Genomic DNA, 26286 nt, shown 5'->3' on the forward strand with positions numbered 1-26286 from the left:
AGGTAGAGAAAGAGCTGTGCTGTACTGGAGCCGGACTAAGTGAGGTCTAGGAGAGGGTGTACATAGTCTAGAGATGAAGCCGGCAGGGAGGCACTTGGGGATAAAGCTGCAGATTTCAGATCTTATCACTCGTGTAATGGGCAGACTCTCGGCAGCTCTTGGGTAGTGGGGAGGCTGTGGGTTTTGGTGGAGGGAGGTGGTGGGGCGGGAGGCAGCTGTGAACAGGAGTTCCAGGGACTGTAATAGGGCCAGGGAGGGGAGAGGAGGAGGACAGGGCTTCGAGGCTTGAAGTCTGTCCAGCTGGTGGCCTGAGACCCCAGGACCGACGGGGTGGGGGAAGGGGAGAAGAACAGAAACCGGTCATCTTCGGGCACTTGCTGCCGAGACCCCAGCCTCTTGCGCGCGTGGGGTGTGAGTCGGAACACAGAAGTTTAGAATTCGCCAGAGAATCTCATCAGTTCATAAATAAATGAATAAATAAAACCTGCCCAGGCACCCATAGTTCACACCTGTAATCCTAGCTACTCAGGAGGCCAAGACTCAAGGATCGCAGTTCAGAGCCAGCCTGAGTAGGAAATTCCATGAGACTCTTATCTCCCATTAAACATCACAAAAAAAAAAAAGGAAGGAAGGAAAGAAGGAAGGAAGGAAGGAGACAAAAGGCCAGAAGCGGGGCTTAGCTCAAGCGGCAGAGGTAGAGCACTAGCCTAGCTCGGGACAGTACCCATGCCCTGGGTTCAAGCCCCAGGACTAGCACAAAGATAAATCAATCATCGATCAATAAACCTGTGTGAATGGGGGCATTCTATACGATCCTGAAAAATGTTCCTCGTCCTTCATTGTCCTTTGTCCATAGTGTAACTGGTAGAAAGTCACTGCTGTCTGGTCCCAGGGGATAGATATAATTGCAAGAAGGTCCTCACCAGACCGCATGATCGGAGAGGCCCAGGGTACGGGCTGCAGGGCGACTGCCCTTAGTTCCTCTCTTCCTTGCTGAGGATACGGAGTTGCCTCTGGGCAGCAGCAGGAGCTCTGAGGGTCAGGCCCTGGCTGACGCTTTGCCACCTTCCAGTGCCACCAGTGAGCCAGCTGCCCCTTCGAGAGAGAGCAGACAGGTGTACTGAGCACTGGGTGAGCCTCAGGACGAACCTTGCGATGCTCCGAGTCCTCTGAGCACTTTCTCTCCAGCCCCCCGCCCCCCCCCCCCGCTCTGCCCTGCCCCTGACAGCTGGCTCCCGAGGACACTCGGATTCTTCTCTTTACCGTTACCATATTACGTTCACACGGGGTCGAAAAAGAAGTGCCAGGCGCCAAAGCCCACTCAGAGAATCCTGCCGGGCGAGCCGAAAATGAATTTCAAAAGGGGGAAATGTTGACGGTGGCAGACAGAAGTGGAGGGTAACTTAAAGGAATTCGATGTATCTCTTAGGTTGCATCTATCTTTTCTTGTTGGCATTGGGGGCCACGGATAGAATGTAGGGCTCTGTGATTGCTGGGCAGGCACTCCGCCACTTGAACCACGCCTCCAGCCCTCACATGCGTTCCCAGGCTAGCCAGGACTGCAATCGCCGATTTCCATAACTAGTATGACAAGTACCCGCGGCCACATACAGCTGTTGTGACTGATATGGAGTCTTGCATTTATTTATGCCCAGGCTGTCCTCAAACTGCGATCCTCCTGATTTTGATCTCCTGAACAGCCAGTATTACAAGTATGCGTCCCTCTGCCTGGCCTACTTATCACTTTGATCCTCCCATGAAATACTCAGCTCTGTGGAAGGCCCTGCACTGAACACTGGAACACGTTCTTGTTTCCAAAGAACTTACAAAGGAAGCAGGCGTTTCCTACTCTCTACAAAGCCAGAGATGCGGGCCAGGGACTCTCCCCTGGGCATGGAAGGCAGCAACCAGGGACTTGCAGCAGAGCTGGAAGCAGAGAAAGGAGTTTAGCAGCCAGCCAGGGAAAGAGGGCAAACAGCCCAGGCTGAGTGGAGGGTGTGCGTCAGGGTAGAGCTAGAGACATCGGGGGAAGTCAGGCAAGTCTGGGAGCCAGCAAGCCTGGTGCCTGGCCAGGAGAAAGTAGAGGTGACAATACTGGCCATGTCCAGTCCCAGTATTGGGTGTCTTTCAGGATGGAGGATGTGGCCAGTGCGTTTTAAGAAGTATAGTTTAGGAGGAAGACTCTGGTGGCCACCAACAGACTGGGAGATGAAGGAGAGATTCCAGAACCATGAAAAGTAGAACTGTCCGTGCTGGTTAATTGCCTGGCATCTTGTCACCCACAAGGTGCCATTGTCACCATCACAGAGTGGCTTTGACCCAGTAGTTCGGGCTGGTCAGTCAGTCATTAGCCAGAGGTGGTGTTTGCTTTCCATTGATGTCAGTTGCCTCCGCCCATCACTGATTGGCTGTCTCCCTTTCTTGTGGACCACGCTGATTGGCTGTCTCCCTGTCTTGTGGACCACACTGATTGGCTGTCTCCCTTTCTAGTGGACCACGCTGACTGGCTGTCTCCCTGTCTTGTGGACCACACTGATTGGCTGTCTCCCTTTCTTATGGACCATGCTGATTGGCTGTCTCCCTTTCTTGTGGACCACGCTGATTGGCTGTCTCCCTTTCTTGTGGACCCCGCTGATTGGCTGTCTCCTTGTCTTGTGGACCACACTGATTGGCTGTCTCCCTTTCTTGTAGACCACGCTGATTGGCTGTCTCCCTTTCTTGTGGACCACGCTGATTGGCTGTCTCCCTTTCTTGTGGGCCACACTGATTGGCTGTCTCCCTTTCTTATGGACCACGCTGATTGGCTGTCTCCCTTTCTAGTGGACCACGCTGATTGGCTGTCTCCCTTTCTTGTGGACCACGCTGATTGGCTGTCTCCCTTTCTTGTGGACCACACTGATTGGCTGTCTCCCTTTCTTGTGGACCACGCTGATTGGCTGTCTCCCTTTCTTGTGGACTCCGCTGATTGGCTGTCTCCCTTTCTTGTGGGCCACACTGATTGGCTGTCTCCCTTTCTAGTGGACCATGCTGATTGGCTGTCTCCCTTCCTTGTGGACCATGCTGAGGAAGTGATTGGCGCTCCACATCCCCGCCCGCTCCTCAATGCTCATCCACTGCCCTGTCTCGGTGGTCGCTATGACAACAGAGGCCAATTTTGCCCAACACCTTGGGAGCAAAGCTTTTACCCTCCAGCACCCCAGGCTGCAGCTCAGCCGCAGGAGGTGTGAGCCGACATCTGGTTCCTTCCATTTCGCAAACAAGAAGAGGCCCTACCCCCCAAATTGATCTTTACCAACACTTAATGAAGAGTTAGCTAGTTAATAGCCCATGACAAATCCATAGGCTGTCAGGGGGCCTGACAACCCAGATATTAGCAGCGGCAGCCAATTTGCAACAGATTACCGACACTGGGACTCATTCAGGAAGACATCCAGGAGGAAATGTTCACAGAGGTTTTTTTGCTTTTGTTTTTTTTTTTGTCAGGCACGGTCAGGGGAGGGAGAAGAAAAAGATGAAATGGCCACTTCGTAAAGGTGTAGTGACACCGGCATGGCTAAGCAGGAGCCCCAGGGGCAGCTAACTCCCTCCAGCACAGAAGCAGGTCCCCAAGACCCCGACCCCCCTCACCCCCCACCCCAGCCCCACCCCTGTGCTGTTGAAAGAGTGGCGTCCGGGTGCGGCTTGTCCCGTGACTGGGTGGCTGGAAGCGAGTGGATTGGATTGGGATCAGCACACTTGGGGGTGCGTCCCGTGCACGTGGGTGTGGCCTTGTGCCTCTGGGCTCCTGGGAATCCCACGAGCTTCCCATGGTGACACTCCAGCCACTCTGTGAGCATTTGGGAGGGGGAGGAAGGGGGCAGCTGCCTGGTCCCTGCGCCTGGGGACCCCTGGACTGCAAAGGGGTGACGGACAGACTTGGACATCATTGTGTGGGGACCCAAGGGGACGTACAAGGTGTCCTTGTCAGGGCTTGTCATGTACGTGTGCTTTTCACGGGCGTCCGTTGCCTCCATCAATCACCGACTGGCTGTCTCTCTTTCATGGCCCCCACTGATTGGCTGCCTCTCTTTCTGTGGCCCCCACTGATTGGCTGTCTCTTTCATGGCCCCCACTGATTGGCTGCCTCTCTTTTTTGTGCCCCCCCGCACTCAGTGGCTGTCTCTTTTTTCTCCCCCCCCCATTGGCTGTCTCCCTTTCTATGGCCCCCGATTGGCTGTCTCTCTTTCTGCAGCCTCCGCTGATTGGCTGTCTCTCTTTGAGACCATGGTTCAAATTCAGCACCTGGCACTGGCAGACGATCGCGCCCTGCATCCGACCAGCCACAGTATCCTCAGCTCTGTCCCCGAATCGTGTCCTCATTGCCGGTCCACGGGGTCCGCCCAGCCTCTGACCCCACCGCCCCGACCTCTGACCCCACCACCCCGACCTCTGACCCCACCAGCACCCTGCAGCCGCTGTTCTTCTGCCTGGGGGGCACCAGGCCTCTCTGTCCTCCATCCGCACCTCCAGAGTGTCTCCCACCCGTTGCCCTGTCTTGTATGTAGTTCTGTCCTGGTCAGTCAACCTTGTTGAGTTCCTTGGCTATGATAGCGTTATAAACAACCAGGAAAAAGCGGGCACTGGTGGCTCACACCTGTAATCTGGTGGGGGGAGGGGGGAGCTAAGATCCGAGGATCAGGGTTCAAAGCCAGCCGGGGCAGGAAAGTCCATGAGACTCTCATCTCCAGTGAACCACCAGCAAACTAGAAGTGGAGCTGTGGCTCCTAGTGATAGAGCTCTAGATTTGAGCAACAAAGCTCGGGAACAGCGTCCAGGCCCCAAGTTCAAGCCCCACAACTGACCAAAGAAACAGACCAGGAGAACAAAACCTGCAGCGTGTAGGAAGGCAAAGCCTGCGGGGGACACGATGTTGACCTAGAACTTGAAACAGGCGATTTGCCGAGTGGAGACACGGACAGAATGAAGGCGCCACAGCGGGCGGACATGCCACACTAGGAGACAGCGTTTGGCCCAAACACCTGTTGCCTTTAAATGGGCCAAAGAAGCTGGGAGCCCAGTGTGGGGAGGAGGAAGGGAGCGGGTGGTGATGGCAGGGGCTTCGGCCTGCGTGGAGTCCAGGAGGCTCTGTGGAGTTGTGAGATCTCAGTCTTCCAGCTCCCTGGTGTGGCCGGCCGTGATTGGCCTGCAGAGCTGAGAGACGGCCGGGCAGCAGCCCGTGGCCTGTTCCAGGAGGGCGAAGGCACTCGGCCCGATCCCTTCCTCCCTCCTCCGCCAGCTGAAGCCGGACACTATGCAGCGTGGGGCCTGGGGAGGGTCACGTGTCCGCTCTAATTCCACAGCCCGGAGGCTTTTTGGTCGCAGCCAGATGTCTCTGCTATTTCGGGCGGCGTTCCGGAGCAGTTGGTGATGACCTCACCAGGGGTGACGGTTAGAGACCAAAAGGGCACAGCTGCTGGGAACAGGCCCCGGGGCCCTTGAACGCCAGCCTGTCCCCGCATCCGGGGTCCCCCAGGCTCTGCCGTGGGGTGCCGCGCTGTGCCACCCCGAGGCCTTCTCTTCCTCTGGGGCATGCTGGGCGCTGCGGGCTCTTGGGTTCTTTCTGTAAGGCCATGCGGGCCGGGCGCCCAGGCCTGGGCTGGGCAACGCCAGGACACAACCCCACGCCTGATTTGCTGTAAGCGCTGCCACTTCTGCCGGAGATTTCAAAGACTTGCAGAGACAGAGAAGACCAGAGACGATGGTTACGCGCGTCACCATTACAGTCATGAGTTTTATGTGTACGTGGAGCCGTTTTCTGTGATCAGCTTCTTTACACATCTGATTAGTTCAGACATACGGAGCTAAAGATCTTCGTGATGAGGGCCTGATGCCGTTGCTCCTCCCTGTAATCCCCACTACTGCCAAGATGAGGCGTGCCAAGGTTCCTGGGAAAAAGTTAACGAGACCCAATGCCAGCATACCAAGCCGGGCGTGAGGGGGCATGCTGCAATCACAGACCTAGAGGAGGTGTCCTTGAGTGGATCGCAGTCCGCGGTCGGAGCAGCGGGCGCGCAGCCCTCACTGGGAAGATCTGGGGGCTGTCATGGGGGGTTGCTCCGGGACTGCGGGCTGGCAATGCTCGGGCAGTGGATTTGGGGGACTGGATGGACCCCTCCCCAGGCCTCCTCAGCACCCCTGGGACACTCCAGGCTAGGTCCTTCCTTCTGTGGGACGTCCATCTGGCCGACTGTCCTCTGTGCTTTGTCCAGCTTCCTCCACCCCACCCCACCCCACTCACCAGTCCTGAAGCCCGGCCCTCAGAGTGCACTTCCCAGAAGGCCCTGAGGGGGGAGCTCTTCACCGTCCTGGTGCCCCCCAGACCCCGGAACCACAGCCCTGCTCAGCCCATCTGGATTGATTATTCCGTCGGTCCCAGGACTTGAACTCGGGGCCTGGGCACTGTCCCTGAGCTCTTTCACTCAATACTAGCACTCTGTCACTTTGAGCCACAGCACCGCCTCTGGTTTTCTGGGTGTTTTCTGGAGATAAGAGTCTCATGGGCACATTCCTGCCCAGGGCTGACTTTGAACCTCGATCCTCAGATCTCAGCCTCCTGAGTGGCTGGGATGACGGTGCTGGTGGTTTAGGGCGGGGGGGGGGGAGCCTCTGGGGGGGGGGTACAAAGACAGAGCTGCATAGCAGATGCAGGCGGCTGGCTGTCCGCCCAGGAGCTGCACCCCCAAAAGTTTCTGTGCACTGGGTGAGAAACTGCACACCTTCCTTGTAAGTCCTGCACAAGTCTAGCCACGCATGGCAGGAAGAAAGGCTGCCTCAGCCAGGTTCTGCTGCTGGGTTGAGGGAGCGCGGCCTGAGCCTGGGCATGGCCTCTCAGGGCTGGCACCGCCAGGGCCCACACCATCCCTCCACCCACACCGCCCCGCCCCACACTAAAGGTCAGTCAAGGTCGGGCAGGGCAAAGGCTCCCAGCAGCCCGGGGCTCTCCATGCACCAAAAACCACTGGGAGAATTGGAAAGCCCTGTGGCCAGGTGCTACTACCCCAGCTGCCCAGGCAGAAAAGCCCAGGAGATGCCCACCTCCAGTTAACGAGCAAAAGACAAAAAGCAAGACTGAAGGCATGGATCAAGTGGTAGAGCGCCAACTGGGCCAGCCTAGTACCAACCAAAACACAGCAACTCAGGGATGGGGAGGATGGAGAACCGTGGGGAGGGGTGCACAAACTTCACCTGCCCCAGGGCCTTGGCAGCCGAGTGCTGCACTTTGTGAACAAAAACACTTTGCGATGAGCTTCTTCTGTGACTCGCACACGGTATCTGGGGGGAATTGTATGTTGGAGGGAGATGACCCATTTCTAGGCTTGTGCTGCCCTCTAGTGGTGTGAGCCGGAGAAGCACTGCCGGAATGCATTGAGTTTATACTTCAGTCCTGGGGCTTGAACTCAGGGCCTGGGGGCTGTCCCAGAGCTTTCTCACTCAAGGCTAGCCTTTTTGGTGTTTAAACTGGAGATTCAAGTCTCATGGACTGTCCTGCTCAGGCTGGCTTTGAACCTCGGTCCTCAAGATCTCAGCCTGCCAAGTAGCTAGGATGACAGGCGTGAGCCGCCAGCCCATGGCTTCATTTGTGTTTATTGGTTTACATTTATCAATGTGCTGGAGCTGGGGCTTGACCTCAGAGCCTCATGCCATTCTTCCTTCACCCCCCGACCCCTCGGCCGGCGCTCTACCACCTGAGCCACGCCTCCCTGGATGGCAGGTGATGTGTATGAAGGGTTTTTAACCAAGGGTTTTTACAGGGCTCAGCTCCTCCTCCTCCAGGTGCACAGGACACCTGCGGGCAGCAGGGGGCAGCATTGCCCCACAGAAGGACCCGGCTGGGCTCAGCTCCCTGGCCATACATTGTTCAGTGTGTTCCATGTTTTTTTCCATGCTTGCTAAACAGACTGAACAAACATCATAGCCAGGCAGGGTGGGATTCAAGGTAGTAGCCAAGAAAGCAGGTCATTTTCTAGAAGATGGAGGTAGCCTTCGCTGCCTAACCCCCCTCTTCCCCCCCCCGCCCCCCGCACAGGGGACCCAGAGCACACTGGCTTCCAGGGCTGCCTGTCTTATGTCACTGTCCTGGGATCTTTCTGGGATTAAAAAGTTCCTCCTCTCACCTGCCTCATTGGTTTGGGGGCTCTGCTGGGTTTATCTGACATTGGGAGAGGGGTTTAGCTGTCGCCATGGGAGGTGACCCTGGTCCTGGAGGACCAGGCGTGGTGACACTGAGCGGATGGCCCTGGCTGCTTCACCAGCCGTGGGGCTTGAACTCAGGGACTGAGCTCAGTTCCCGGTGCGTGGAGTTTTCCAAAACTGAGGCACAAAGGCTCCACCCCCAGCCCCTCGCCTACCCCGCCATCCCAGGCCACGTGCAGTTCGCAGACATCTCAGCTGAAGGATGGAAAATAGCCTCGAGCCTCACCGAGTCTTCCTCTCCCCTTTTGTGCTCTGCTTGCAGGGATCCTGTTTACGATGTTGGTGTTCGGACCGGCCTGTGGGTTTATTCTGGGCTCTTTCTGTACCAAAATCTACGTGGATGCCGTCTTCATCGACACGAGTAAGTGAAAAGACAACTCGGCTCCTAACGACCCCTATCACTCTCCGTTCTCGTTCTTGCTGGCTTCTCAGACATTCAGTCAGCCTTCCAGTACTGTGACACAATAACCCACACCATCCACTTAAAACCAGGGAAGGTTTATTACTTGGCTTAATGGCTTCAGAGGTTTCAATCCGTGGTCAGCTGACTCACTTTTTGGGGGCCAGGGTAAAAGCAGCACCCCGAGGCAGGCAGGCAGGCTCAGGTGCAGCCTAGACATTTCCCTCGTGGCAACTGGGAATCGCAGAGAGGGAGGAGAGACCAGAGTCCCAATATCCCTTTTGAGGCCACGCCCCCCAATAGCCTAACTTCCTCTGATAGGCCACGTCCCCCTGGAGTCTCGGCCACGCCCCCGGGGGGGTCTCCACCACTCCCTGTAGCCAGGACAGCCGGGCCTGGAACGCACGGTTTGAAAGAGCCACTCGGATCCAAACCACAGCAAACCGTGATGCACCTGCCTGAGAGCTGGTTCGAGTCTGGCCAGCATCTTTCTACCCAGAGTCGCTTCTGCTCGGCAAACCCGAGTCATCCTCACCTGTGAGTTAGGGGATCACGAGGACCATCCTGGGGGCCTCGGCGCTGTGTGGAGGGCCAGGGAGAGCACGGGGTGGAAGCCAGCGGCCAGGCCACGCGAGGCTGGCTCCTCCCCTCACACAGCGACACTCACGTCCCCAAGGAAAGGCTGCACGCGTGTTCCGCGGATGTGCGTCGAAAGGCTGCAGTCAGGCCCCATGGGGCCAAGCGGGCTGAACATGCTTTCTAGAAATCACCGTGTGCAGCCTCTGTGGGCCCCGGAAGCCCTCCGGAAGCAGGGCGTGCGACGTGCTGAGCGGGGCGGGCAAGTGTGTTCCGCAGACACCCGGGCCTCCTCTCCAGCTGGGACTTAGCAGTGGACAGTCCGTGCGGGCTAGGCCAGATTTTGTTGTTGTTGTTTTTATGGTCCTAGGGTTTGAACTCAGGACCTGGGCGCTGTCCCTCAGCTCCAGGCTAGCGCTCTACCACTTGAGCCACAGCGCCACTTCCTGTGTTCTCATGGTTAACTAGAGATAAGAGTCTCAGGATCCTCAGATCTCAGCCTCCTGAGTGGCTAGGATGACGGATGACAGGCATGAGCCGCCGGCGCCCGGCTGCCGATCTGTTCTTCAGATGAGTGACATGGCATTGTCTACTACCTTCCCCAAGAACATCCTCTCCAGAGGGCGCCCGGACAAGAGCTGGGGGAAACAGACAGACAGACAGACAGAGACAAGGAGCCAGTGTCATCACCGCCCCTGAGAAGCAGCAGCTTTTTGGTCTCTTCTGTCGATTGTGTAAAGCAGCCACGCTTGGGCCCACGGATAGGAGAGCAATTACTACACAGAGACACAAGAGAACCGGTGGTCAGGGCCTCGGGGCCACCAGAGATGCGGGCACCCCGGGCCATGCCCAACCACGCACCTGAAAGACAACACCGAGTCTGCCCAGCACAGAAACGGAGCCCTGTCCCCCCCCACCTTCTCTCTCCTCCCTCGCCCCTCCCTCCCTCCTTCTTTCTCTCCTTCCCTCCTCCCCTCCAGCCCCCTGGGGTGCGTGCTGTGGCCAGTGCGGCCTTCGGCCTTCCGAGGGGACAGCAGCAGGCACGGAGCCTTAGCCTTAGGGCTAGGTCTCTCTGCGGGGCTTGAGCCCCACTCCTACCGCCCGGAAGGGAGGGGCTGGTTAAAGACACACCCCACGAAGCAAGCTGCGCCATCTTGCTTCAACAGAAAGACCAGCTTGGGCCCCAGCAGCAGAAGCCACACCAGAGAGATCACGAGAGGGACTGGCCCCCAGGGAGAGAGCGGGGCCACCTCGAGAGACAAGCACGGCGGCCAGGTGGTGCATTTTGCCCCAGCACCGCCGTCATGGTCCCTAAACCTGAGGCCCGGGAGCAGCCAGACTCTCTGAGCCTTGGGAGTCTGGCCCCCTGGGCTCACGCCTCTCACCCCAGCTGCTCAGGAGGCTGAGACCTGAGGATCGTGGTTCAAAGCCAGCTCGAGCAGGAAGATCTTTTGAGACTTCTCGCCAATGAATGAAGGAGGCCACAGCTATGGTTCTTCCATTCCATTCACATCTTCATTCTCAGAGCTGGCAGGGAGCAGGCAGGCTCTGGTGGCAGATTCCCCCGGCCCTAGAGGTGCGTGCCATAGCTGCTGCTGACCAGCAGAGGGCAGAAGAGCACCGCCCGCTCTCTCCCAGTCTGCCGCACCAACTTCCTGCACATCCATTGTTTCTCATCCTGTGAGCCACGCCGGCCCTGTGTGCGTGGACAGGGATGTACTTTGAGGAAAGGAGAAACGCTGGTGAGACGCCCCCCACCCATCTCCAAGCTGAAGACGGTCACCTGTGGCTCACACCTGTAATCCCAGTTCTACCACTTGAGCCACAGCACCACTTCCGGCCTTTTTCTGTGTAGGTGGGACTTAGGAATCGAACCCAGGGCTTCATGCATGCTAGGCAAGCACTCTAATGCTAAGCCACGTTCCCAGCCCAATCTTAGTATGCTTGAGCAACGCACACAAATCCAGCCTTTTTATAATTTTTTTTTAAATCCTGGTACTGGAACTCGAACTCAGGACCCTAGCCCTTGACCAACTTGACCCACATCTCCACTTCCAGCTTTTTTCAGGATCGCTGGAGAGAAGAGTCTCACGGACTTTTCCTGCCCAAGGCTAGCATCGAACTACAATCCTCAGATCTCAACCACTTAAGTCACTAGGATTACAGGTGTAAGCGACCTTGCTAGGTTGGGGCTGGCACCCAGAATTTCTTTGTTCAGCCAGGACCTGGGTCCTGGACCAGGTCCAGCGAAAAACCACCGGCCTGGAAGAGCCCTGGCCCGCAAGTTCCTGCCTTCCAGTCTTCAGTTCTGCAAACCTGGGTGAAAGCTAACCCTGCCAGGCTGCCGATTCCACATCGCCATGAGATCGGGCTGTGTGGAAGAGGAACAGAAGCGTTCAAGCGAGCCTCGGGCCACGCTGGGCCCGATGGAAACCCTCTAGGAACGGCGGCTGGCTTTGGCAAGATTCTTCCAGAAGAGCAGCTTTGGGCGGTGCACACCGCGGCTGCGGGTGCCGCTCTTCCCACCGTCCGTCGTCCGTCTCCCTGGCCCAGGCCGCAGCCCGGTGGTTTTCATGCTAGGCTATTGCTCGCGTCTCTCTAAGTCTCCATTTGGGCAGCAGGAACGTGGTTTGTCAGCAGGCCAGGTTTCCAGGCAGTCCCCTGGGTGTCATTGGCAAATCAGAGACAGAGAGGAGGGGGCGGGGCGGGGTCTCCAGCCAGGCAGCTCGGCCTGAGTTGCGTCCCTGCAGCCTGACCGAAGATGGGGCTGGGGGGGGGGGCTTCAGGGGCCCTGGTTGTGGGGGAGGGTGTTGGGGGGGGATGGGGGGATATGCCCCACCGCTCTGCCCTGGAGCAATCCATGATTCCCCGGGGCTTTGCCAGCAGGGCTGCGTGAGCGCCTCTCAGGGCCCAGACACACACGCTGCGGCTGCGGCTGCGGCTGCGGGGCGGGTGCTGGGAGTCTGGGGGAGAGGAGCGAATGGAGGAAGGAGGAAATAGGAGCACTGAGGCCACACAGACTCCTTTCCCCGGCCAGTGGGCAGTCGCCCACCCCCACCCCGCCCCCGTCCGTCTCTAGAGCTGCACAGCAGGTCCCGCCTGTGAGCACAGTGGCCACACCCCCTCCCGTCCCCCCACTGAGCCCTGCCTCCCCCTCCCCCCCCCAGGTGCCTGGACATCACCCCCCCCAACCCCCCACTGAACCCGCCTCCCCCCAGCAGGTAACCTGGACATCACCCCCACCCCACCCCATCCCCCGGCAGGTAACCTGGACATCACCTCCCCCCCCCGTCCCCCGGCAGGTAACCTGGACATCACCCCCGAGGACCCGCGCTGGATCGGAGCCTGGTGGGGCGGCTTCCTGCTGTGCGGTGCCCTGCTCTTCTTCTCCTCCCTCCTGATGTTCGGCTTCCCGCAGACGCTGCCCCCCCACGCGGACCCCACCCTGGAGAGCGAGCGGGCCATGCTCCCCGACAGAGAGTACGAGCGGCCCAAGCCCAGCAACGGGGTGCTCAGACACCCCCTGGAGCCCGACAGCAGCGCCTCCTGCTTTGCGCAGCTGAGAGGTACGGTGGGAGCACGGGGCGGGGGGGCGGGGGGCTGCGGGGGGCTGGGGGGTGATGGGGACCCCGGACACCAGGCTCATCCCCAGCCCTTGGCAGAGCAGACTCCTGGCCGGCCCCGGAAGGGTCTGGCCTTCTCTGGTCACGTTTCTGGAGGGACCAATGCAGCTACCCGTGAAGTTTTGATTAGTAATGATCGGGGGCTGGTGGTAACGCGCCCTGGGCGTGGGGGGCGGGGGGGGTGCTGTCCCCAAGCAACTTCAGCCACAGAGCCAGTGAGGGAGACACACTCCAGCCCCATGGCTGGTGGTGTCCGGTATGACAGACACGCTGGCTGAATGAACAAGTGAAGGAAATGACAAGGAGGAGCCTTCTGAGGCCGGGGGTGGCTCACGCCTGTAATCCCAGCTAAGCAGTGAGATCGGAGGATCGTGGCTCAAAGCCAGCCCGGAAGGATAGGTTTGTGGGACTCTCCTCTCCCATTAACACAACAACAACAACAAAATCAGAAGTGCAGGTGAATTCAGGGCTGAATTGAGGGCGGGGGGCGGGGCAGGGGGAGGGGGAGAATGTCAAGGCCCTGAGTCCATAGCTCCCTATCAGCCTCAAAAAAGAAATCAAAGCTCCTACTGTAGACGATGCACCACGCCCAACATTTTCTGTCAAAATGGGGCCTTGCCAGTTGGGGCGATGGGACTCGGCTGGCCTCGAACTGCAATCCTCCTGGTTTGGGGATGACAGTCAGGAGCTACCAACACTGGTTGGTCTAAGTCTCCTCACTTTTAAATGGGATTGGAGAGGCTGGGAGGGGGGGTCCTAAGAATGACCAGTTTATTATCAATGGATAAATCGGTGCTCTAACAACCAGTGTCCTCAGGATGGCCCCAAATCTGCCACTCCCTAATGCAGGCCCCACACATTTCCAGCAAGTCCGGATCCTTCCGGAAGATGCTAGAAAACCCAAACTTGGTGGGTGTAGCAATCCATCTGAATGAACAATGAAGCCCAGGATGGAGCTCATTAAGGCTGCGGTTTGGGCCAGGAGACTCTTCAGGGGGGGAAAGAATCCTAATCTAGAAATGCTAGGAGCCATTGCATTAAAAACCAGAGACGGAAGAAAGAAAGAACGCAGGAGGAAAAGGGCAGGACGCAAGAGGAAGCTGTGGGTTCCGCCAGCCAGCCGGCTCGGTGAACAACAGCGAAAAGAACTTGTTCATGCAGCTAAGATGCTCCACAGCCGCTCCGCCGGCCTCCCGCACAGCGACTCCTGAACTTCATGGTTTTCACATCTAATTCAAGGAGAAATTCATCATTAGCTATTAAGACCAAAGCAGGCAGACTCCTGTCTGGACAAGGAGTCCTTCCTCCACCAGTGGAATTGTCTCTGGGATAATTAAGATACTTGCTGAAGTAGAAAAATGTTCCATTAACTGCAGATGCCTTTGTCAGGCCAGGACCCCTTCCTTTGCTCCACTAACTTATGAAGACGGATCCAGGGCAGGGAGATACCGCAGCTGGAAGAGATGGAGCCAGCCAATCAAAAGTATCCACGCTTACTGGTTTTGGGGTTTTTTTGCTCAGTCCTGAGGCTTGAACCCAGGGCCTGGATGTGCTCATCCCTGAGCTCTTCAGCTCAAGGTTAGCGCTCTACCACTTTAGAGCCACAGCGCCACTTCTGGTTTCCTAGTGGTTCATTGGAGATAAAAAGTCTCACAGGCTTTCCTGCCTGAGCTGGCTTTGAACCACGATCCTCAGCCTCCTGAGTAGTGAGGATGACAGGTGTGGCCCACTGGCCCCCAATTCTGTGACCTTTCCCATAAGTCTACATTCATCTGCATGCATGCGAACATACCCTTAGATAGGCTGCTACTATGTGTCATTGATGTCATGGGCTCCCTTTTGAGAAACCTTAACATACATAAACAAACCCCGAGCTCTTTTTATTTTTATTTTTTTGGAGGAGGAGAACAGGGTTTTCAGAAGTGCCTTGCCATCATTTTAAAGGTATGTAAGTTTCCAGGGAAACACTAACCCTGCGGCACACTAGAGGCGCAGCACGCGCTCTGTCTTGCATAGAAAGCAGCTGATCGACAGGACGTTGGTGTACTTGAAACCAGATTCTTCCCAGTAATGGCCGACCCGCGGGCACTCCTCTGGGGCTGAGGAACAGGTGCCTCCGGGTGCCATTTGCAGAGATAAGCAAGGACGGGTCACGACGGACCCCCGGCCGGGTGCTGGTGGCTCACGCCTGCCATCCTCCCTCCGTGGGAGGCTGTGAGTGGAGTGCGTGTAGTTCCAGACCAGGCCTGGCACAAAAGTCCACCAGACTCCAACCCAACAGACAAAGGGGCTGGGCATGGTGGCACCCACCTGTCATCCCAGCTACGGTGGGAAATGGGGGTGGGGGGGAAATAGGAGGATCGGAGTCCAAGAGCGGGAAGCAAGACCCGCCTCCCACTCCGCATCAAAAACAGCAAGGCCAGGAAAGGTAGAGCACTGAGACCCAGAGTTCACAGCCCAGTACCCCCAAAAGTACAACCAGGGAAGCTTCTGGAGCCAGAGCCCCTGAGGTGGAAACTCGACAGGGGTGGTCTCGAACCAGCGTCCCCCCACCCCCGTCTCCCCCTGCAGTGATCCCCACCGTGACAAAGCACCTGCTCTCCAACCCCGTGTTCACCTGCATCACCCTGGCTGCTTGCATGGAGATCGCCGTGGTGGCCGGCTTCGCGGCCTTCCTGGGAAAGTACCTGGAGCAGCAGTTCAACCTCACCACCTCCTCTGCCAACCAGCTGCTCGGTGAGTGTGTCCCCCTGCCCGCCCCGCGGGCCTCGCAGCCGCCGCACACACCAGCCCCGGCCCTCGGGGACCGTCAGGGGGAGATGTGCACTCCGTGAAAGACACAGATAGAAAGTCTGCGTGGGGAAACTGAGAGAGTCCTGTGAACCCAGAAACCCGAGGAAGGTCCCCCAGTCAGGCCCGACAAGGACGATGTGTGAAGACAGGCCCAGGGGGCAGAGATAGGGAGAGAGGGTGGCAGCCCAGAGCCTGTGTGGACACAAAGGTAAGTAGGATTTCCCATCTCAACAAAGAAGCTGATGGTAACAGGCATGCCTGTAATCCCAGCTGTACAGGAGGCATAGGTAGGAAATTAAACAAAAAAAAAAGAAAACTATCTGAAAAATAAACTAAAGCTAAGCGGGCTGGAGGCATGTCTCAAGCAGGAGAGCACCTGCCTAGCAAGTGTGAGGCCCCAAGTTCAAACCCCAGTGCCACCAAAACAAACACACAATCACAAAACACTGAGCTTGGCAGGCATGCCTGTGCCCGAGGCAGACATCACTAGTGGATCGTAGAGCTTTCTTCCCACACCCCGGCATTGCTTTACCAGTCTTCCTTAGGATAGCAGACTCCCGTTGTTTGGAGTTGGGCTACTAAGAAAACTCACGAGCCCTCACGAGAAGCCACAGAGCCCTTACGAGAAGCCACAGACCCAGCTGTTTTGCTTCCTCGAGGGATGAGAAATGCGGTCTGAGTCAGCTTGCATTTGGGGTGCAGTCTCTTTTTTCTTCTTTTCCTCAAACACTGGCGTGGTCCGTATCGATCTGGACCAGTAGTGGACAGAACTAAGAACCGAGGCAAGCAGTGGAGGGTGAGCATCTGGTCCACCGTGAGTCCCTGGCTTACACAGCCAGCATCTCAGCTGGTGCAAACCAGAAATAGCTGAGAAGACACAGACCTGGGCCCCTGAGGTCCAGGTGATGGCCGGTCAGGGCCAGGTCTGCAGAGAGAGGGCCTGAGGCAGGCTGGGGGTGGGGGGGAGGCTGGAGAGAGCACCCAGGGGGAGAGGCCCGAGGGAGAGAGGGCGTGGCTTGTGGCCTGGGTGCTGGAGACTTGTGCGAGTTTCTGGGAGGAGAGAAAGGTACCAGCCAAGGCCACGTGCAGAGAGGATCAAGGCTGGAGATGGACAGCCCTGGACAGACAAGAGTGCGTCTGTCTGTCTGGGAGGAGGGATGGGAGATCGCTGTGCTCTCCCTCCTCCCATCACTTCACAGCGTGGTAAATGAACAGACACAGAGGTGTGTGTCCCATCCTAAGTCACAAATACACGCGATCAGACCGTCACCAGGTGGGGGAAAGACCCACACCACGTGTGTGTCACACGGCAGGTGTGAGGAAGGGGGTCTGCATGCTGGAAAGTTCTTTGGCCGTGCCTGGGAAAGCTAAGCCTACGTCTGCACAGTGATGCAGTCCTGCTCCTGGGCATCTGGCCAACAGAAATGAGTGTTTAGGTGCACGCACTTCCGCAGACACACAGAGCGATGTCCCGAGCGACTCTGTACAGAATTACCGCACCCTGCAAACCACCCGAATGTATGTCAACAACAGAAATCAATTACAGACCGGGGGCTGCACAGAGACACAGCCAGAGAGAAGGAGGTTGGCCGTGGCCTTCCAGACGGGCAGCTCTCAGAGTTGGAGAGATTAGACATGACAGAGGACAGACTTCCAAAGAGCCCAAAAGAAGAATCATTACTTAAGGCAGGGTCACTTTTTTTTTTTGGCCAGTCTTGGGGCCTGGCCGCTGTCCCTGAGCTTCTTTGGCTCCAGGCTAGCGCTCTACCACTTGAGCCACAGCGCCACGTCCAGCTTTTTGGTAGTTCATTGCAGATTTTTCCTTGCCGGGGTTGGCTTCCAGCCATGATGCTCAGCTCTCGGCCTCCTGAGGAGCTGGGGTGACTGGCGTGAGCCACCAGCGCCCGGGTGGTGACCACTGAGCCATTCTGCATCCGGCTCTCTCCCTGAGTCCTCCAAGTGTGCCATATCCCTCGTGGGTCCATCCTCCCTCCCTCCCCCCTCACCAACCTGTCTCTGTCTCCCCCAGGGATGACGGCCATCCCCTGTGCCTGCCTGGGCATCTTCCTCGGGGGCCTCCTGGTGAAGAAGCTCAGCCTGTCAGCCCTGGGCGCCATCCGCATGGCCATGCTGGTCAACCTGGTGTCCACCGCCTGCTACGTCTCCTTCCTCTTCCTGGGCTGCGACACGGGACCCGTGGCGGGGGTGACCGTGCCCTACGGAAACACGTGAGTCCCCGGCCACCGTCAGAACCCCAGTCCCTGCCTGCCCGGGCTGCCCAGCCTCCAGAGAGGGAGGCCAGGAGGGAGGATGGGGTGGGACTTGAACTCAGGGCCTGGGCGCTGTCCCTCGGCTCTTCAGCTCAAGGTGAGCGCTCTGCCGCCTGAGCCACAGCACCACTTCCAGTTTTCTGGTGGTTCATTGGAGATCAGAGTCTCACGGACGTTCCTGCCCCAGGCTGGCTTTGAACCACGATCCCCGCATCTCAGCCTCCTGAGTAGCTAGCTGTCCCCAAACTGTGTGTGACCACAGCCCCACCAGGCTGGGCCTTGGAGCCATGCAGGGGTGCCTCCCCACCTCAGCCCTTCTCCTTTATCCACGGGGGTCCGCCATGTCTTGGGGCTCCAGCTTGTGTGGGGGGGCTGGCTCTCCACCCCCCGGCCGGCGCCTCCCCCAGGCAGACCTCCCAGCTGCCTCCACAGCAGGCAGGGCGAGGCTCCCACAGCCCCTCGTCCTTCCCTGGTTGGATGTGGCGCCTTCTCCCCTGCACCCAGAGCCTGTGGGGGGCCCTGAGCGCCGGCCAAGCCCCTGCCCACCTCCACGGCTGGCTCTCCAGCGCCACGCACACATCCGGACGCACAGGGAGACCGCCAGCACCCCCGCACGTGTGTGTGCGTGCGTGTCCCTTGTGGGACACGGAGTCGGCCGCACACATGGTATCCGCGCGGCCGAGCACCCCGGGGTGGGGGAGCACTGCTCCAGGAGCACCGCCTGCCTGGTGCTCACAGGCAGGGCCTCGGTGCTCAGGAGGAAGGGGAGTCCCGGGGCTCACGGATTCTGTCCCCCCGTCCTGCAGCTCGGCCCTGGCCCCCCACTCACCCTGCAATAACCACTGTGCGTGCCAGACAGACTCGTTCACACCCGTGTGCGGGAGCGATGGCACCACCTACCTGTCTGCCTGCTTCGCCGGCTGCAACAGCACGGTAAGGGGGGGGGGCAGGGGAGGGCAGCCCCCCCACAGAGCCACACAGCCCCGGGACCCTGCCCGTGGCTCTTGATCTAGCGCAGGGTCGTCGGGAGAAGGTCAGAGGACAGAGTGAGCTCAAGTGAGGTTCCAGGAAGCGTGAGCAGTGTGAGAGTGAACGCAAACTAAATAAGTGAAGGAGGCACGCGGGCGTGGAGCCCCCAGAGACGCTGCGGGGAGCCAGCGAGCTCCGAGTCCACAGGCAGAACAGCGTAGGGGGAAAGGCTGGACGACAGCAACCCAACACCATAGCGCACGCCTGTAATCACAGCCACTCAGGAAGCCAAGGTGGGAGGATCTCAAGTTCAAGGCTAGACCAGGCAATGTCAGGGATTTGGCATCTTGTCTCAAGAACAAAATCAAAGCAAAAGGGGTGGGGGGGGCCTAGACTCTACATCCAGCATTGAAGAGAAGAGGAGGAGGAAGGGGAGGAGGAGGAGGAGGAAGAGGAAGGAAAGGAGGAGGAGAACTAGAAGAGGAGGAGGAAGGAGAAGAGGAGGATAAGAAAAGGAGGAAGGAGAGGAGGAGGACTAGAAGGAAGAGGAGGAGGATAAGAAGAGGAAGAGTACAAGGGAAAGGAGAAGAAGAATAAGAGGAGGAAGGAAAGGAGGAGGACTAGAAGGAAGAGGAGGAGGAGAAGGAGGGTAAAATTAGAAGGCCATAAGCCCGGGCACAGGCCCCTCCCTTCCTGTCCTGCATGCCTCTCACCCTGCTCCATCTTCCCATCACTTTTCAACTGTCTCTCGGCTTTTTCCTTCCTTGTGTGACTTTTCCAGTCGGTCAGCCCTCCAGAACACTCTGTGTGTGAAAACCCCATGTGAAGTGCCTGGCTGGGCCGTGGTGGGGCCCCCCCTCTCTCTGGGTGTCTCTCAGATACCCCCTTCATGGTATCTAAGATGCCCGACCCGTGGCCCCGGGCTCTGCCTGCGTCTTGGGGTCTCTTGAAGGAAAGCCACGGTCACCATGAAAAGCCCGGACACCCATGCCGTCCCCAGACAGAGAAGAAAACCGGGTGGCGGGTTTTCATGTTCAAAGATCCTGCTTCTCCTTTGCCCTTAATGTCGTGTATTCCTGGCCAGCGATTAACATTTTTTTTTCTGTAGTGGAAATAAATCATTCCACAGAGAAACCGATTCTTTTTAAATTCAGCGATGAAGCCGTGTCTTTATAGGAGTAGAAATAAGTATTTCTTTAAAGAAAAAAAAATGGCTGGGGTCTTGAGAGTGGTTAAAATGAAAGCACAGGCTATTCGTTTCCAGAACCGCTTGGTTAACATCCTAATATTTTTTTTAATGTTCCCTAAATCAGCCTCTCTGTTACAACTCGGCATCTTGAGACCCAACGTGTATTTTTCTGCCAGGCGCCGGTGGCTCACGCCTGTAATCCTAGCTGCTCAGGAGGCTGAGGTCGGAGGATCAGGGTTCGAAGCCGGCCTAGACAGAGCCTTTCACACGAGCACAACTATAAAACGCACTGGCAGCGCCTTCCCACACTGCCTGGTACAAAGTGGTGGCACCCAGGCCAGGGGCAAGGCCAGCCCAGGGTCCTGAGACATCTGTCCCCATCAGGACATCCCTGTGTCCCCCTGGGCCCCGGCTTCCTCCCAGCCTCGTCTCCCTCCCTCCTCTGCCTCTTAAAGATCACCTGGCTAACTGGAATTGCTTCAAGTTCCCGCCACACCCAAGCTCCCCTCTCCCCACTCTGGATCATCGCCCCCCCCCCGGGCCTTTGCACCTGCTTTTCCTTATCTAGGGGGCCTCGGCCTCTTCTTACTGCTGCTGAGAAGCCATCTTCTCCCTCACCACCTTTTCCGGGGTGAGGTTACAGGTCCAGTGTCCTCCCAGCCGACCTTGCCACGCCCGTGCACACCTGCTCCCACACCTGCTCACACCCGCCCTCTGCTCCCACACCTGCTCACACCTGCCCTCTACTCCCATGGCTTGTGCACTTGTACCACTTTCTCACCAGGCTTTAAGAATGGGGTGAGTGCTCACTTACACGTTCTCTCTCTCTCTCTCTCTCTCACACACACACACACACACACACACACACACACACACACACACACATCCCCAGCACTCTGACGCAGGGTTTAGGTTTTGCTTTTCTTCTTCCACACCTGCACGAGGCAGACACCCTGGGCCACCCTAAAATCCAGTTTCTGGTTCTTCTCCTGGCGTACGGCCAGGAGGGGTGCGGGACAGTTAATTCCGTCAGCTTTCCTATCTATTGTCTGGGTTGTTTCTGTTTCTCTCCCTTTCCGCAGAGAGCTGCAAGGAGCTTTATCCTTCCGATGTCTTGAATAATTGACTGGTAAAGGGCGGGGGGGGGGTCTCTCCACCACCCCGCAGAGCAGCTGTGGAGTACTGAGCAACAGACAGAAACCGACCCTGTCTTGGCCAAGCTCTGGGTGGGTTCTGGGCACTGGACAGCAGTCTTGTGGTCTCATGATGCACGTTCAAGTCTCCATTCATCCATCTGCATGTCACAGTCCTGTGGCAGCCTTTAACCAAGGCGGGTGCTGAGCCCCATTCAGAGATTCTGAAATCCTTGCGTTGCTGAAACACCCAGGCATCTGTGCTTTTTGTTTTGGGGGTTTTGTTTTGGTCAGTCACGGGGCTTGAACTCATGGCCTGGGCCTCTCCCAGAGCTCTTCTGCTCAAGGTGAGCACTCCACCACTTTGAGCCACAGCGCCACTTCCGGTTTTCTGGTGGTTCATCGGCGATAAGTCTCAAGAGGACTCCCCTTCTCGGGAACCTCAGTCCTCAGATCTCAGCCTCCTGAGCAGCTAGGATGACAGGCCTGAGCCACCGGCGCCCAGCACGTCTGTGCTTTCTTAAAGCTTTTCAAGTGGCCCAGCAGTGCCCACCCAGAGTTCCTCAGACCCACCGGGGCCAACGTTTGGGGTCTGATGGTGGTTTGTCATGAGGAGATGCGTGTCATGTCTGCTGTGTGGTTAACAAGAACTGCGGTCCCGGGAGCATTTTATCGCGTATTCCCCCTCCTCTGCAAGGCAGGCGAAGATCTGGGTGAGATGATTCCATGTGCATTTCTCAGTGCCTTTTCTTTCAAAAAGTTTGGGTTTGGCTCATTTGGCCATTTCTTAGTTGGGCTGTTGATTCTTTGAGAGTTTATAGGGCCTCCCTCTCTCTTTCTCTCTCTCTCTCTGAGCGCCTGTATATCTTGGTTATTAGTCTCTGGTCAAAATGTATAGCTGGCAGCGATTTCCTCCCATCCTATAGGCTGCCCTTTGGGCGTTGACACCGTTTGCTTCACTTGACCTGTGCAGTTTAGCTTAACGCGATCCCACTTGTCAATCCTGGCTCCCATTTGCCGAGGTCCATTAGGGAAGTGGCTGTCCCCGGGGGGGCTGATTTTGTTCTGGGGTTTTCCCTGTTCTTTCTCCTGTCATAAATTCAACAGTTTCAGTCTTTCTAGTAAGATCCTTGATCCACTTCAAGATCCCTTCACCTGTTCTATGGAAAAAGGAGGGAGGGAGGGAGAGAGGGAGAAGAGGAGAAGCAGAAAAACCCTCTGGAGACTCTACCTGGGCAGGCCCCCACAGCCCGATGAGGCTGCACAAGGACAGCCACACATCCTTCCCGGTGTCGCTTTTACTTTCCATTCGTTAAAGGTCTCTGCACTGTTATGATTGAACTGTAATTGGCTTGGCACTGGGCACCGCCCCTTCCAGCTCTCTCCGCTTGCCTGTGCTGTCAGAATATCCCTCTAGAGCAAGCCAGCAAGTGAGCCAGGTTGGCGCTTAGGAACGGGGGCGGGGGGAGGGGGGGAGACAGCCGGGCCAGAACCCCTCAGAAGATCAAATGCAAGCCAGCGGCTTTTCTCTCCTCTTCTGATCATCTATTAATAAGAGTAGCCCAGGCTTTCGCTGTGCTCCTCGTGAGCTTGCTCTAAGCTCTGGAAATCTCTGGAAATCTCCTACGTGCTGGGACACTGTCCCTCTGCACCCCCCCCCCCCCCCCCGCCCAACACCAGGATTTTACCTGTGACACCATGCATGCATGCAGCCTGGCACGGACCCAGAAACCCAATGTGGATTCCCTCATTTCCTTCTCTTAATACACTTCAGCGTAATTAGAACTGCATAAAGAGAAGACAAATTGGCAAGTAATTACAATGTGCATTTGGCAATGTTTTTATCATATTGTGGAAGCGCGACTCCCTCTCTCATTGGGCGGGGCGGGGCGGGGGGGGGGAGCCCAGGTTTCTGGAGGGATTCCGGAGAATGGAAACACCCAGGAGACAGGAAACCCAGCTCTCTGCTGGTTGCAGCAGGCTTAAACTTGTTTTGTTTTGTTTTTTCAAGGCCTGATTAATGGAATGCCATCAGATGCATCATTAGGTTAGGACAGCTTTAGTGAGATGCTGAGTAGAGGAACGAACACACACTCACACACACACACACACACACACACACACACACTCCATGTTAAAAGGCCATTTGCCTTCCAGAACCTCACAGGCTGTGCGTGCCTCACCACCGTCCCCTCCGAGAACGCCACTGTGGTCCCAGGGAAGTGCCCCAGCCCCGGGTGCCAGGAGGCCTTCCTCACCTTCCTGTGCGTGATGTGTATCTGCAGTATGATCGGCGCCATGGCCCAGACGCCCTCCGTCATCATCCTCATCCGGTAAGGAGCGGGCATGTACCCCTCCCCAGACACACACACCCCGGGAACCACACGGCAGGCGCGATGGAATCTCACGAGACAGTGGGCAGGCAGGGAGGAGACCGAGGCCTCCGGAGGTGACTTTGGAGAGGATTCCGCCTTGATCTTCCTTTCGGGAGGGACAAGAAGTCAATGCACACGGCATTGGATCAACCAAGACACGCCCACCCCACCCCCGACCAGATTTGGTTTGAAATCTGTTCTTGGGGTGCCATGACGGGCCCTGCCTGCCTCCTGCTTAGGTCTGTGACCCCGTCAGACCCCCCCCCAGGGACAAACTCTAGCAAGGTTTGAGGGTTAATGCACCACAGGGCTCATAGCTGGCCAGTATCCGGTAGCAACAGGTCATTAGAGCTAGCCCAACCCCCCCCCCAAATTCTGCCGTTCCCTGTCCTTGTCCTTGTCTGTCCCTGTGTATCTCCAGCTGCTCAGTGTCAGCTCCTCTCTTCCTACCTGCTCAGTGTTTGGTAGGAATGGCAGAGCCATTACTGGAAGTACAGGTGTACAGGAAGTACTAAATACCAGAAGTACCAGGGTACAGGAAGTACTAAATACCAGAAGTACTGAGGGGCCCTGAGCCAGGCCTTGTGATTGTGCAGAACTCTTAAAGGGCACAGTCGCAAATCTGCCATTTTCTGCTTCGCAAGTTGGGAAAGTAAATCTAGAAAATTCCAACCCAGGCCGACCAGAAACACCCCTGCTCGAACTGTCAGTGGGGCCTCCCTGGGTCAGCAGGAGGCTTCGGCCCAGCCATCCACCTGCCTGTGCATTCATTCAAAACATACTGTGAGCCACACACACAGCTAGGGGTCAGGTCACCGCCACCAGCAACCTACATTAATCCTTACACCTCCAGGGGAGCAGGCAAGCACCAGGTATACTCATTACACTGTAAGAGTCACTAAAAGAGATGGTAGTCAGGCACCAGTGGCTCACGCCTGTCATCCTAGCTACTCAGGAGGCTGAGATCTGAGGATTGCTGTTCAAAGCCAGCCCAGGCCAGAAAGTCTATGAGACTCTGATCTCCAACCAACCACCAGAAAATCAGAAGGGAAGCTGCGGCTCAAGGGGTCGAGCGCTAGCCTTGAGCATTGAGTTATTTTCCAATCCCGCCCCTCCTGGCGCGCTTTCCCTCAAAACAATGCAATGAGAACGTTCTAGAAAATGTGTGATAGGCTCATCCTGAGGGTCTGTCCGGGGTAAACCGAGACCGAGGGAGCTGACTGGGTTCCAGTTGAAGAACTATGTCCGTGGGGCAGCATGTACCACAGCCAGAGGCCCTGGGATGTGAGCCACGGCCCCTGAGGTCCAAGTGGGACATCATCAACACATGGCAAAGTCTGATGGAGTTCACAGAACGGCCTAAGCATAACAGAAGGTGTGTGCCCGGGCCTGATGTGCAAACCCGGCCTTTCCTTCCGGGTCACCGAGGAACGACTTTAAGAGTCTGCGCAGACCAGAGCCCTGCCCCCTTGAGACAGGGCCTCGCCACAACCAAACCATGACCTGGAAATGTCCACATCATGACCGAGTGACAAGGTCAGACAGCTCTGGCTATTCCAAGCATGATTAAGTTCCTCACCTTATCTTGGCATCACAGTTAACAGTGTGTTTGTTCTGTTGGAGGATTTAGGCAGGGAAGTAAAGTGCTAGGATTGGTTGTTCCCTAAAGGAGAGCTCAGAGGTAGAGCGGCAAATGACTCTGGGGCTGTTGGTGTAAATGATAACGATTTTCTTCTCCTGCCCCCTCCTCCCCTTCATGTCTTTCACGTAGGACAGTCAGCCCCGAGCTCAAGTCTTACGCCCTGGGAGTTCTGTTTCTCCTCCTCCGTTTGTTGGGTACGTATTGTATGCATTGTACGTATTGTGGGTACGTATTATACATCTTGTATGTATTGTGTCTTTATTCCTTCCATAATGACTTGGAGACATTGTATGAGGTGAGTACTAGGCTTGGAGAGTATTCCCTCCCTCCCTCCCTCCCTCCCTCCCTCTCCCTCCCTCCCTCTCTGTCTCTCTGATGGTTAATATTGGTAAGCGAGGGAAACCGTAAGTCTGCAGATTTGTTCTCAGTTTACACTGTGGCATTCCTTGACTTCCACAACATTCGCTAGTGCTCTACCTCTTGTCTTTGGGCCAACCTGAATTTGCATCCCTCCTTTTGGTACCAAAGGGAGAACGCGCCAGCGCTGTAACTCGGCCCTCAGGAAGCGCACCACGCTTTACTCACGCTGCTGCGTGCGGCAGGCTAGCTCTCAGAACACCACTGTGGCGTCCTGTGGCTTATTCCAACGCGATTTCATGCATTTACCATGCGTTTGCAGCCGGGGGCAGACAGGCCATCCGGGCGTGGGGCTCCGCGAGTCACATGTGCCCCCCGCCCCCCCCTTATTAGGCCACAGTGCTGCTTTCTGAACTTGCATTGAAAAGGCCTAGGTTGAGATGACCTTTGTTCTAATTTTGAATACTAGGGGAGCTGTCATCCTGGTTGCCTTGTAACAGTATTGGAGTTTAAACTCAGACCACCCCACCCGCCACCCCCCATCTCAACAAACAAACTGGGCATGGTAGGGCACACCTGTGATTCTAGTTACATAAATGTAGAATCACCATCCAAGGCCAGTCCTGGGACCTATATGAAAACTAAAGGGGAAAAAAAGGGGTGTGGGGGTGGCTAGGGGCATGTCTCAGACACTAGAGCACCTGCCTAAAGGGCCTGAATTCAAACA

General features: G+C 56.9%; 1 protein-coding gene across 1 annotated transcript in view; it reads left to right on the forward strand.

The window, feature by feature from the left end:
• Positions 1 to 26286, forward strand: part of Slco3a1 (solute carrier organic anion transporter family, member 3A1) — an 88213-nt gene that overhangs the window by 46797 nt on the left and 15130 nt on the right. The window contains exons 3-9 of the mRNA XM_013011885.1: positions 8495 to 8593; positions 12511 to 12774; positions 15403 to 15567; positions 17654 to 17852; positions 18701 to 18827; positions 23343 to 23518; positions 25332 to 25396. Of these exons, the coding sequence (XP_012867339.1) occupies positions 8495 to 8593; positions 12511 to 12774; positions 15403 to 15567; positions 17654 to 17852; positions 18701 to 18827; positions 23343 to 23518; positions 25332 to 25396 (1095 nt within the window). The remainder of the gene's footprint in view (positions 1 to 8494; positions 8594 to 12510; positions 12775 to 15402; positions 15568 to 17653; positions 17853 to 18700; positions 18828 to 23342; positions 23519 to 25331; positions 25397 to 26286) is intronic.

Source organism: Dipodomys ordii, unplaced genomic scaffold (genome assembly GCF_000151885.1).
Source record: "Dipodomys ordii isolate 6190 unplaced genomic scaffold, Dord_2.0 Scaffold15, whole genome shotgun sequence".
Lineage (NCBI taxonomy): Eukaryota > Metazoa > Chordata > Mammalia > Rodentia > Heteromyidae > Dipodomys > Dipodomys ordii.